This window comes from Cetorhinus maximus, unplaced genomic scaffold (genome assembly GCF_964194155.1).
Source record: "Cetorhinus maximus unplaced genomic scaffold, sCetMax3.hap1.1 HAP1_SCAFFOLD_3262, whole genome shotgun sequence".
In the NCBI taxonomy this organism is placed as follows: Eukaryota; Metazoa; Chordata; class Chondrichthyes; order Lamniformes; family Cetorhinidae; genus Cetorhinus; species Cetorhinus maximus.
Window position 1 is genome coordinate 1 of NW_027599181.1, and position 13,041 is coordinate 13,041.

General features: G+C 55.2%; 1 protein-coding gene across 1 annotated transcript in view; it reads right to left on the reverse strand.

Moving 5' to 3' along the window:
* Positions 1 to 594: 594 nt before the first annotated feature.
* The window catches only part of LOC144677910 (histone-lysine N-methyltransferase 2B-like), a 28,468-nt gene continuing 16,021 nt past the window's right edge, over positions 595 to 13,041 (reverse strand). The window contains exons 9-15 of the mRNA XM_078537890.1: positions 12,089 to 12,202; positions 8,505 to 8,651; positions 6,108 to 6,203; positions 5,173 to 5,293; positions 4,358 to 4,471; positions 2,921 to 3,105; positions 595 to 768 (exon numbers count right to left, since the gene is read on the reverse strand). Of these exons, the coding sequence (XP_078394016.1) occupies positions 595 to 768; positions 2,921 to 3,105; positions 4,358 to 4,471; positions 5,173 to 5,293; positions 6,108 to 6,203; positions 8,505 to 8,651; positions 12,089 to 12,202 (951 nt within the window). The remainder of the gene's footprint in view (positions 769 to 2,920; positions 3,106 to 4,357; positions 4,472 to 5,172; positions 5,294 to 6,107; positions 6,204 to 8,504; positions 8,652 to 12,088; positions 12,203 to 13,041) is intronic.

The following is a 13,041-nucleotide window of genomic DNA, read 5'->3' on the forward strand; positions in this document are numbered from 1 at the left end:
CCTGTCCTGGGAGTGTTTGATAGGGAGAGTGTAGAGGGAGCTTTACTCTGTATCTAACCCTGTGCTGTACCTGTCCTGGGAGTGTTTGATGGGGACAGTGTAGAGGATGTGATAGTTAAAGCTGAAATGTAGTGTTCCAGCCTCCAGCGCACTTATGGATCAATTTGCAAGTGCTGCCACATCCCCACACACGAGGAGTGAAGACACAGACCAGCGTCTCTTGCAAGCGATCATTTCCACAATCGTAGGGCATTGCATAATGCACTGACTGGCCTCCGGAGGAGTGGTGTGTAGGGTCCAAATCCGGGAAAGGCGCACTTGAGGGAGGACGTCAAGGCCTTGAAGGGGGGTGTGAAGGAGTTTACTAGAATGGTTCCAGGGGTGAGGGATTCCATCTGATATGTCCAACCGAGTACGGGGTGGGGGGAGGGGGAATGTACCAGACTTCCGTTCCTCACTGGCGGTATCTCTCGGACAATCAGCAGGGGCTTCAGTTCGGGGCGGTGGGGTCGGGTGGATAATCTCGTACCTGAAGACGTGGCGATAGGAAGGGGGGAGGAGATGGGATAGGAGTCGGGACGCTCTCCGCGGGTGTCAAGCCGAGGCCAGGTTCCCCCGCAGGTATCGCCCGCTGTCGACGGCGACAGGCTTCCCCACTGCCCCCTGACTCACCACGGAGGAATATTCGCCATCTTCAAACTTGGTCCTCACCCCGTCTAGGTCGCAGGGGACCCCCGTGTCGAAGATGTCCAAGTCATCGTCGCCGTACTGGGTGGGCAGGAGCGGACAGAAGAAGAAAAAGAAGAAGAAGATGAAGAAGAAACAGCGTTTGTACAGCCACTTTCACGCCCTCGAGAACTCGGCTCGCAGCCCAGGAGGAACGTCTTTTTTTTTTTGAGGTCGCCGCAACGACGTGGGTTTCGCGACACAGAGGGAGGCGGCCATTCGGCCCATCGCGCCTGTGCCGGCTCTTCGACAGAGCCGCCCGGGGGTGGGGGGGAGGCAGTGGCGCAGTGGTATTGTCACTGGACCAGGAATCCAGAGACCATGGGGTGGGGGTGGGTGGTAATGCTCTGGGGACCCAGGTTCGAGTTTGAATTCAACAAACATCTGGAATTAAAAAGTCTAATGATGACCGTGAAACCACTGCCGATTGTCATAGAAGCCCATCTGGTTTCACTAGCGTCTTTGAGGGAGGGGGAAATCTGCCCTCCTTACCCGGTCTGGCCCACATGTGACTCCAGACCCACACGGCGATGTGGTTGATTCTTAAAAATGCCCCTCCGAGCGAGGGCAATTAGGGATGGGCAGTAAACGCTGGTCTAGCCAGCGAGACCCACAACCGAATACAAAAACAAATGCTGGTCCCAACGCCCGCCCACCACCCTATTCCGTAACCGTACCGTGAGACCCCCTTACACCACAAAGACTGCAGCGCCTCCATGCAGTGGCTCACCACCACCTTCCCAAGCAGCAACTCGGGCTGAGCAGTCAGCGCCAGCCTTACAGCAGGAGCCTGAATTCATATAGCGCCTATAACGTAGCAAAACCTCCCAAAGGGGTGTAAACGGCCGAAGGTTTCGACTGAACCACGTCAGGAGACCTTGTACAGGCGGCCGAAAGCTCGGTCCAAGAGGTCAGATTTTAACAAAGCATCTTAAAGGAGAAGAGGTAGAGGGGAGAGGGGGGCGTGAGAGGGGAGAGGGGGGCGTGAGAGGGGAGAGGGGGGCAGGGGGGTAGGATGGGGGAGGGAGTGGGAGCGAGTGGGGTGGGGAGTGAGGGACGGTGGAGGGAGGGGAAGAAATAGAGAAAGAAAGAGAGAGAGAGAGAGAGAGGGTCGGAGAGGTTTAGGGAGGGAATTCCAGAGCTCAGGGCCCCCAGGCAGCTGAAGGCACGGCCGCCAATGGTGGAGCGATGGGAATCGGGGGATGATCAAGAGGCCGGAATTGGAGGAGCGCAGAGATCTCGGAGGGTTGTAGGGGCTGGAGGAGGTTACAGAGTTAGGGAGGGTTGTAGGGGCTGGAGGATGTTACGGAGATAGGGAGGGTTGTAGGGGCTGGAGGAGGTTACAGAGATAGGGAGGAATGTTGGGGCTGGAGGAGGTTACAGAGATAGGGAGGGGTGTAGGGAATGGAGGAGGTTACAGAGATAGGGAGGGTTGTAGGGGCTGGAGGAGGTTACAGAGTTAGGGAGGGTTGTAGGGGCTGGAGGAGGTTACAGAGATAGGGAGGGTTGTAGGGGCTGGAGGAGGTTACAGAGATAGGAAGGAATGTTGGGGCTGGAGGAGGTTACAGAGATAGGGAGGAATGTTGGGGCTGGAGGAGGTTGCAGAGATAGGGAGGGTTGTAAGGGCTGGAGGGGGTTACAGAGGTAGGGAGAGGTGTAGGGAATGGAGGAGGTTACAGAGATAGGGAGGGTTGTAGGGGCTGGTGGAGGTTACAGAGATAGGGAGGGTTGTAAGGGCAGGAGGAGGTTACAGAGATAGGGAGGGTTGTAGGGGCTGGAGGAGGTTACAGAGATAGGAAGGGTTGTAGGGGCTGGAGGAGGTTACAGAGATAGGGAGGGTTGTAGGGGCTGGAGGAGGTTAGAGAGATAGGGAGGGTTGTAGGGGCTGGAGGAGGTTAGAGAGACAGAGGGTTGTAGGGGCTGGAGGAGGTTGGGGTGCAGCAGAGTTTGGGATGAGCAGAAATTTACGGAAGGTGGAAGACAGTGGGTCTGGGAGGAGAGCCTCAGGATAATCAAGTCTGGATGGAGCAAAGGAGACGAGTCGAGGCGGAGGCTGGGACGCAGGGGATGAAATTCCCGGGGATACAGGCTCCCGGCAGCGATGTCGAACGTCACTCAGCCCCCGAACGTCACTCAGCCCCCGTTCCCCCTCCCTCAGCCCGCAAAAACTCTCCGGTGCCGGGCGCGGGCTTACCTCCCTGTGCTTGAGGAGGTGAGAGGTCAGCCGCGAGGTCACCAGCCCCGTCAGCACCTGCTTGAGGCCGGACAGCAGCTCACTGGTGACCACTTCTTGCCATTCGGCCGGCTTCCCCTCCATGCAGGGCAGGCACGTGTACACGATGTTATCAGGCAGGTTCGACAAAATCTCGTACATCTCATCTGGAAAGGGCAGCCGGCAGCAAAACAGAACACGGCAGAGTGAGTACGGACAACATCTCCAGAAAGGCTCAGCACATTCCAACAGTGATTAGCGCACGGGGGGGGAGGGAGGCCATTCGGCCCATCGTGCCTGTTCTGGCTCTTTGATAGATCTATCCAATTAGTCTCCACTCTCCCCACTGCTCTTTCCCTCATAGACCTGTCAATATTCCCCCTTCACGTATTTATCCAATTCCCCCTTTTTGAAAGTTCCTATTGAATCTGCTTCCACCGCCCTTTCAGGCAGCGCCTTCCAGATCACAACAACTCGCTGTGTGTAAAACAAAATCCTCCTCATCTCCCCCCACTCTGGTTCTTTCCCCCGATTCTCTTCACTCTGCGTCCCTCTGGACCCTCCTGCCCACTGGAAACGCTTTCTCCCTCATCGACTCTATCCAAACACCCCTCCTGATGTTGAACGGCTCGATTCAATCCCCCCCTTAACCTTCTCTGCTCCGAGGAGAACGATCCCAGCTTCTCCCAGTCCCTCCACACGGACTGAAGTCGCCTCATCCCATGGGAACCGTCCCAATGAATCTCCCTCCCCGCCCTCCCTCTCCTCCTGAAAGCATGCATGGCCTGGTTTTGGACACTGCGGCCAAGCCAGTGACTTATAAAAAAGAGTTTACCCGTCATTTCTTTGCCCTCGGAAAGACGGGTGTTCAACAAACCCACCGTGGACGTTTGGTCAGACTTTGGTCGATCAGATTCTCGTGTCTGGCGGGGAGGAGTGGATGCCGACGTCAGTGGGACAGCTTCACCTGGAGTTCTCTCCCCCTGGCACCTGGACTCCAGATGACTAACCCAGCGCCCAGCAGCTCCCAGACTGGGGTCGCCACCTCTGTTGGACAACTTTACAGCACAGAAACAGGCCGCTCGGCCCATCTGTTCTGTGCCGGTGTCTCTGCTCCACCCACCCCGCCCCTCTCCATCTCACCCCATCACCATATCCTTCTATTCCTTTCTCCCTCGTGTGTTTATCCAGCTTCTCCCCCCACCCCCCTCCCCACTCCCTCAAACACAAGGTCTGTAGAGACGGGACAAGTTCGGAATGAACGGCTGCAATGCAAACAGGGGTTGTGACGATACGCATCAAGGCTTGTTTCTCTTGCAGTGAGGTGGAAGGGGGCCCTCTCGGGGCAGAGATAGAGACGGGGGAGGGGGGGAAACGACATGACTGAGTGCGCGGTGTCCGCGGCGTTTCACCGCTCACCTGAAACACCTTCACATTTCGCATGCACCCAGTGGTCGCATTTCGAGCACTGCATCATCTTACTCTCGTAGTCATTATCTTCATAGCACTTGGTACAAATGGGACAATAATTGCCTGCAAAACAACAGATGAAATGACACGGTGCCGTGCATGGTCTACTGCAAATCACCAACCTTTAAGCAGACAACGCAAACCCAGGGCTCCACGCCACCCTGGGCACTGCACAACTGTACCGAGCAGGGCTATGAGTGCTCCCTCTACACTGTCCCCATCAAACACTCCCAGGACAGGTACAGCACGGGGTTAGATACAGAGTAAAGCTCCCTCTACACTGTCCCCATCAAACACTCCCAGGACAGCTACAGCACGGGGTTAGATACAGAGTAAAGCTCCCTCTACACTGTCCCCATCAAACACTCCCAGGACAGGTACAGCACGGGGTTAGATACAGAGTAAAGCTCCCTCTACACTGTCCCCATCAAACACTCCCAGGACAGGTACAGCACGGGGTTAGATACAGAGTAAAGGCATCAAACAGTCCGAGGGCACATACAGCTACAAGAGCTTCACTGTGTTGTGAAGCTAACCCTGTTATACGGAGCTGCTCCACAACATTTCAACAACCATCCTAACCGGGAGAGCCTACTTAGCACCAGCCACGACCGAACTCGGTGCGCGTGTCACCGAGTCAAAGAGAAGCTGGGTGGGGGCTGCACAGGCTGACACTTATTCACCAGAGCTGACGGGGCACAGAACCCAGGTACAATTCCCCAGCCACCCGGCACTGCCCAGCTTACCCAGCTATCGACGCTTACCTTTCTCAAAGAGGTTGGCGCAGTCGTTACACAGGGTGAAGTCATATGACCACTCAGCGTCCCAGCTCCTCCCAGGGGTGGTGGCACCACAGCTTTTACACCGCACGCACTTGGGACAGACCTGGTCAGCGGCGTGAAGAAAGAGGGGCAAGAATCGAATACAGTTCATATCTCACAGTGCCGCTGTCGCTAAAGGTGGTGACAGGACGCGGGTCTGTGTCTGTGATTCCCCCACACGGTGACGGGACGCGGGTCTGTGTCTGTGATTCCCCCACACGGTGACGGGACGCGGGTCTGTGTCTGTGATTCCCCCACACGGTGTCGGGATGCGGGTCTGTGTCTGTGATTCCCCCACACGGTGTCGGGATGCGGGTCAGTGTCTGTGATTCCCCCACACGGTGACGGGACGTGGGTCTGTGTCTGTGATTCCCCCACACGGTGACGGGACACGGGTCAGTGTCTGTAATTCCCCCACATGGTGACGGGACGCGGGTCTGTGTCTGTGATTCCCCCACACGGTGACGGGACGTGGGTCTGTGTCTGTGATTCCCCCACACGGTGACGGGACGCGGGTCTGTGTCTGTGATTCCCTCACATGGGGACGGGACGCGGGTCTGTGTGAGATTCCCCCATACGGTGACAGGACGCGGGTCTGTGTCTGTGATTCCCCCACACGGTGACGGGACGCGGGTCTGTGTCTGTGATTCCCCCACACGGTGACGGGACGTGGGTCTGTGTCTGTGATTCCCCCACACAGTGACGGGACGCGGGTCTGTGTCTGTGATTCCCTCACATGGGGACGGGACGCGGGTCTGTGTGAGATTCCCCCATACGGTGACAGGACGCGGGTCTGTGTCTGTGATTCCCCCACACGGTGACGGGACACCCCCACATGGTCTCACGGTTGCATGTTGCTGTGTTGAGGGGGGACTTACCCACGTTTGCCTCTTCTTACTCGGTTTGGTTGGGTAGTTAGGTCCTAAGCAGGCTGCATGGTAGGTAGCCCGACACTTGTTACACTCCAGAAGATGCTGCGGGGGGAAAGCAGACGTGGTTCAGCAACAGTCAGTGAATACCATTCCTGTGGCACATCAGTGCAACACATCACAGCCAACTATCCTCTCTTCAGGTGTGGTTACCATAAGCATATTCGTGCGCATAGCAAGATCCAACAAAAAAGCAACCTCGCTGTGTGAATGGTTGTTCTCCTCGGAGCGGAGAAGGTTAAGGGGGAGATTGAATCGGAGCGTTCAAAATCAGGAGGGGGTTTGGATAGAGTTGATGAGGGAGAAAGCGTTTCCAGTGGGCAGGAGGGTCGGTAACCAGAGGGACACAGATTGAAGAGAATCGGGGAAAAGAACCAGAGGTGGGGTAGATGAGGAGGATTTTGTTTGACACGCAGCGAGTTGTTGTGATCTGGAAGGCGCTGCCTGAAAGGGCGGTGGAAGCAGATTCAACAGGAACTTTCAAAAAGTGGGGGGGAATTGGAGAAATACTCGAAGGGGAAAAATTTGCAGGTCTATGGGAGAAAGAGCAGGGGGAGAGAGAGGGGACTAATTGGATAGACCTTTCAAAGAGCTGGCACAGGCACGATGGGCCGAATGGCCTCCTTCTGAGCTTGATTCCAAGAGTAGAAATGTTTCGCAGTGATATTGGGTGCAAGGTAAGTACTGGCCCCAGGACACCAGAGCGCACACCCCTGGCCTTCTTTGAAATCGGAGGGTCAGTACTGAGGGAGTGCTGCACTGTCGGAGGGTCAGTACTGAGGGAGTGCTTGGATGAGGAGTTAATTGGAAACTCCATCTGCCTTGTCAGGTGGACATGAAAGATCCCAAAGTCACGATTTTAAAGAAGGCCAGGGGTGTGCGCTCTGGTGTCCTGGGACCAGTACTTTTCTTGCACCCAATATCACTGCGAAACATTTCTACTCTTGGAATCAAACCCAGAAGGAGGCCATTCGGCCCATCGTGCCTGTGCCAGCTCTTTGAAAGATCTATCCAATTAGTCCCCTCTCTCTCCCCTGCTCTTTCTCCCTCAGCCCCGTTCCTCCGACAGTGCAGCACTCCCTCAGTACTGACCCTCTGACAGCGCAGCACCCCCTCTGTACTGACCCTCCGACAGTGCAGTACTCCCTCAGTACTGACCCTCCGACAGTGCGGCACTCCCTCAGCCCCGTTCCTCTGACAGTGCGGCGCTCCCTCAGTACTGACCCTCCGACAGTGCGGTACTCCCTCAGTACTGACCCTCTGACAGGGCAGCACTCCCTCAATACTGACCCTCCGACAGTGCAGCACTCCCTCAGTACTGACCCTCCGACAGTGCAGCACTCCCTCAGTACTGACCCTCCGACAGTGCAGCACTCCCTCAGCCCCGTTCCTCTGACAGTGCGGCGCTCCCTCAGTACTGACCCTCCGACAGTGCGGTACTCCCTCAGTACTGACCCTCTGACAGGGCAGCACTCCCTCAATACTGACCCTCCGACAGTGCAGCACTCCCTCAGTACTGACCCTCCGACAGTGCAGCACTCCCTCAGTACTGACCCTCCGACAGTGCAGCACTCCCTCAGTACTGACCCTCCGACAGTGCAGCACTCCCTCAGCACTGACCCTCCGACAGTGCAGCACTCCCTCAGCACTGACCCTCCAACAGTGCAGCACTCCCTCAGTACTGAACCTCCAACAGTGCAGCACTCCCTCAGTACTGACCCTCCGACAGTGCAGCACTCCCTCAGCACTGACCCTCCGACAGTGCAGCACTCCCTCAGTACTGACCCTCCGACAGTGCAGCTCTCCCTCAGTACTGACCCTCCGACAGTGCAGCACTCCCTCAGTACTGACCCTCCGACAGTGCAGCACTCCCTCAGTACTGACCCTCCGACAGTGCGGCACTCCCTCAGTACTGACCCTCCGACAGGTGCCGCGGGCCCTCCTGTTTCCTCCCTCCCACTATTCCAGTTCAGGGTGTCCTCGAATCCGAATCCTGCCTCCCCGCCCCCCCCCCTGGATTCCGGGGCGTCCCCGCCTCCCGACCCCCCGGATCCCGGAGCGTCCCCACCTCCCTGGATCCCGGAGCGTCCCCAGCCCCCCCGGATTCCGGTGCGTCCCCAGCCCCCCCGGATTCCGGTGCGTCCCCAGCCCCCCCGGATCCCGGAGCGTCCCCACCTCCCTGGATCCCGGAGCGTCCCCACCTCCCTGGATCCCGGAGCGTCCCCACCTCCCCGGATCCCGGAGCGTCCCCACCTCCCCGGATCCCGAAGCGTCCCCACCTCCCCGGATTCCGGGGCGCCCCCGCCTCCCCAGGCCCTCCCCGGATTCCGGGGCGCCCCCGCCTACCTTCGAAGCTTTGCTCTTGCGGCCGCAGACGTGACAGAACTTGCAGCGGCGGCAGCACCAATTCTCCTTCTGGTCGGCCGACGGCCTCTCCTTCTCCTCCAGGCAGAAGCTGTGGAAGGGTTCACAGCACACCTGGCAATAAACCATCTGTACACGGAAAAGAGGGGGGGGGTGGTGGTTGGGAGGAGGAGGGGGACGGGTTAGGAAAGAGAAAGTGGTGGGGGGGGTGTGGGGGAGAAGGAGAGAGCACATCAGAAATCAGCGCCGAGCATTAATAGATACACAAGAACCTAAGAAATAGGAGCAGCAGGGAGGCCATTCGGCCCCTCCAGCCTTCTACCCCCGTTCACTAAGATCACGGCCGACCTGGTTGCGGCCTCAACTGCGCTATCCTGTCTGCTCCCCCCACCCCCCCCGACCGCCATCACCCTCGACTCCTTCGTCCATCTCCAATCGATCATCCGTCTAACTCAGCCTCGATTATACTCGATGGCCCAGCCTCCACTGCTCCCTGGGTGGGGAAGAGAGTTCCACAGGCTGAGGGCCCTCTGAGAGAAGGGATTCCACCCTCTTCTCCGTCTTAAATGGTAAAGCTCCTTATTCTTAAACGTTGCCCCCATCGTTCTAGATTTCCCGACGGGAGGAAACTTCCTCAGCGTCTACCCCATAAAATCTTATAATTGATTTGATAAGGGGTGGGTACCAAGGGAGGGGGGTCGGTTCCACTTGTGGGAGTGACCAGAACCACGGGGACACGTTTTAAGAACGAGGTCTACCGTGTAATAAGACGGAGATGAGGGGAAATCTTTCTCGGAGGGTCGTTAGCGTGAGGGGTTCTCTTCTCCAGAGAGCAGTGGAGACTGGGTCAGTGAATATATTCAAAAGGCTGAGTTGGATAGACTATGGAGCCAAGGGTTACGTGGGGCCGACAGGAAAGTGGAGACGTCACTGGATGGTGGAACAGGCTCCAAGGGCTGAATGGCCTACCGTTGCTCCCAAGACCTGTGTTCCTCTGTCCCTCTGTCCCATGTAAGATCACCTCTCATTCCTCTGAATTACAACGAGCATAGGCCCAACCTGTTCAACGTTCCCACATAGCTCCTTCATCCCAGGAATCAACAGTGAACTTTATCTAAACCGCTTGTCAGGAAGATATCATAATGTTATTGGAATTTATTGTAGAGTAGAGTAATAGTGGGGTCTGTGTGTGTCTGTGTGCGTGTGTGTGAGGGCATGCGTGTATCTGAGAGACTTAACTGGATTAAAGGCAGCCGGTCTGAAGGCTTTGATGTATCAGAAGAGAAGCTGGGTTGGAGATGTGAAGTGGGTGAACGCGGGGGAAGTTTTAGAATGTGAGGTGCAAGGGGAGCATTTGCATTTTTAAATAAACCACAGTAGCTTGAATTTAAAAAAAAGGGGGTGAAATGTTTCACTCAGCCAGGAGAAGTTAAGAAACAGTGTGTTTACTTTTCCCAAAGATGACTGATAAAATTGGTGCTTTGGTTGGCTTTTTATGATTAGAGAGGTAATAAGTCCAAAGACAAAGTGAAACAATGGGAATTTGCATTCAAAGGGGAAAATATGCATGAAGGAGAGAAGGCTGAGTGCAAGGGAGGGCATTCTAAGATCTGACAAGCCTCCAGCCTCTGTGCCCAAACTGCTGTCTGCAAGAACTTAAGTTAAGAAAACTCCCTTTGACTTGGACTGTTCAGGATATCATGTTACTCTGCCTGGGCCTTTTTAAATCTGCGGGTTTTTACTGTTGCCTTAACAGAGGTGTCACTGGGAGTTAGATTAATCGGCGGGGGTGGGGGGCTAGAAGTTATTATAGTAGTAATTTGTAAACCTACACTTGTTCTTAAAATCATTTTTTAAAAATGTAATAAAGGTTTACTTAGTCTTTTAAAGAAATCTATAAGACGAGGTGGACTCATTACTACTGGATTCAAGGCACGCATCTCAAAATATACAAATTGCAAAACAGTCGTGGTTGTTTCGCGTTTTCCTTTGGGATTTGAGCAGCTCAGCTATTTACCATCAGCTGTGCCATAACACCGCTTCGGAAACAAAGAACTCGCCCAAAAAATTAGGAGCTCGAGGAGGCCATTCAGCCCTCTTGAGCCTGCTCCACCCTTCAATAAGATCGTGCCTTATGTACCAAAGTTAGCTGATGGTACCAAGCTGGGTGGGAATGCAAGCTGTGCAGGGGGGGGACACAGAGAGAGGTTGCAAAGAGATATAGACAGGCTCGGGGAATGGGCAACAAGGCGGCAGGTGGAGTATAACATGGAGAAGTGTGAAGTTATTCACTTTGGCTGTAAGAACAAGGCATGAAAGTTGTCAACGTTGAAGTTCAGAGACTCGGGTGTGCTTGTTCAAGGAACTCAGATAGTTCGTGTGCATGTACAGCAAGCAGTTATTATGGCAATTGCACTGTTGGTCTTTATTGTGAGAGGATTGGAGGACAAGAATAAAGAAGTCTTGCTATAATCGTACGGGGTTTTGGTGAGACCACATCTGGAACAGTGTGTGTGCAGATTTGGGCTCCACGTTTAAGAAAGGATAGACTTGTATTGGAGGCGGTACAGCCAAGGATCACTCGATTGGTCCCCGGGGGTGAGAGGGTTGTCCCACGATGAGGGGCTGAGTAAATATGGATTTTTAGAAGAATGAGAGACGATCTCATTTCAAACGTACAAAGTTCTGGAAGGGCTCAATAGTGTCTTTCCTGAGAGGTCCTTCCCCTGGCTGGGGAATCCAGAACATCAGGGCACAGCCTCAGGATAAGGGGGCCGATCATTTGGGATTGAGATGAGGAGAAATTCCTTCACTCAAAGGGTTGTGAATCTTTGGAATTCTCTACCCCAGAGGGTTGTGGATGCTCCATCGTTGAATATATTTAAGGCGGATACACAGCTTTTTGGTGTCTCGTGGAATTAAGGGATTCGGGGAGCGGGCGGGAAAAGGGAGTTGAAGCCCAAGATCAGCCATGATCGCAGTGAAAGGTGAAACAGGTTCGATGGGGCTGTATGGTTTACTCCTGCTTCTGTTTCTTATATTCTTATGGCTGATCTTCCATCTCAACTTCACTTTCCTGCATAGGAGGAGGCCCATTCAGCCCCCTCGAGCCTGTTACACAGGAACAGGAGGAGGCCCATTCAGCCCCCTCGAGCCTGTTACACAGGAACAGGAAGAGGCCCATTCAGCCCCCTCGAGCCTGTTACCCAGGAACAGGAGGAGGCCCATTCAGCCCCCTTGAGCCCTGTTACACAGGAACAGGAGGACCACCATTCAGCCCCCTCGAGCCTGTTACACAGGAACAGGAGGAGGCCATTCGGCCCCTCCAGCTTGCTCTTCCGTTCTATCAGATCATGGCTGATCTGTATCTTAACTCCATCTACCCGCACTGGTCCCGTAACCCTTAATCCCCTTAACCAAGAAAAATCTCTCAATCTCAGTTTTGAGACCTGGAATTGACCCCTCCCAGCCTTGACTGTTTTTTTTGGCGGTGGGGGGGGGGGAGGGGGGGGGGAAAAGAGAGTGTGTTAAAGGCCTTGCTATTGAACTTTAGCAGGCGAGCTTACCTCGTGGTGTCCTTGGCTTGCGCACAGCAGACAGAGGACTCGAGGGAGGATGGGTACCGACGACAGCACACTGAGGCCACCCATCAGCCAGACGTTTTCAATGTTGCAGTCCTCCTGGAGACGGGGGTGGGGGGGAGAATGGGGGAGAAGGTGGGGTGGGGGGGAGAAGAGGGAGCAGAGAAATTAACATCTCGGAGCAGAGGAATCCGAGGGGCAGTGGCTAGTCCCCTCGGTGTCTCAGTCTCGCCCGGGTTAGGGGGGAATGGCCGGGTTACTGTTGGTGTTAAAAAATAACCATGGTGGCAGCTGACGAATCACGATGAGGGGATAAGAGTAAAACAAGTCGTCATAACTCATAACGTGGTTACAAACAATCATTAAAATATAAGAGGTGTAAAATAATAGAAGGATTGAACAATTATGAACATTTCAGTGTACGAGTATTTGCAACGAGTTGAGGTTTGTCGCTGCGGGGTCAAAATCCTGGGATTCCCCTCTTTTAACAGGTGGTGGAGAGGCAGCGTCACTCGGCCTGTCATCCAGGAACCAAGCTTAATGCTCTGGGGACAGGGGTTCAAATCCCACCACGTCAACTGTGCCTTGTGGTCAGCTGAGGGTCTTCGAGGAAGGGGACGGCTCTCTGCCATTGAGTGGGCTGTGGAAAGCTGATGGTGAGCCTGCCCCAGGGAGGGTCTGTGTGGCTTAGGGAGGGGAAGAGGCCCTCGTGTTGCTGGCTGTCATCTCCGTCTACTTTTTCCCTCCCTACCCACCCACCACCTCCCCCGACCCTCCCATCTCTAGGTTTTCTCGGTTGGGTTGGGCAAGCCCTTGCCATGACCTCCCCCCTCCCTCCCTGCACCCCACCCGGCCATCCGGATTTGGCCCACGTCGGTGATGGTGTGCACCGTCTACAGGATGGATCACGGTGACCCGCCGAGGCTCCTTCGACAGCA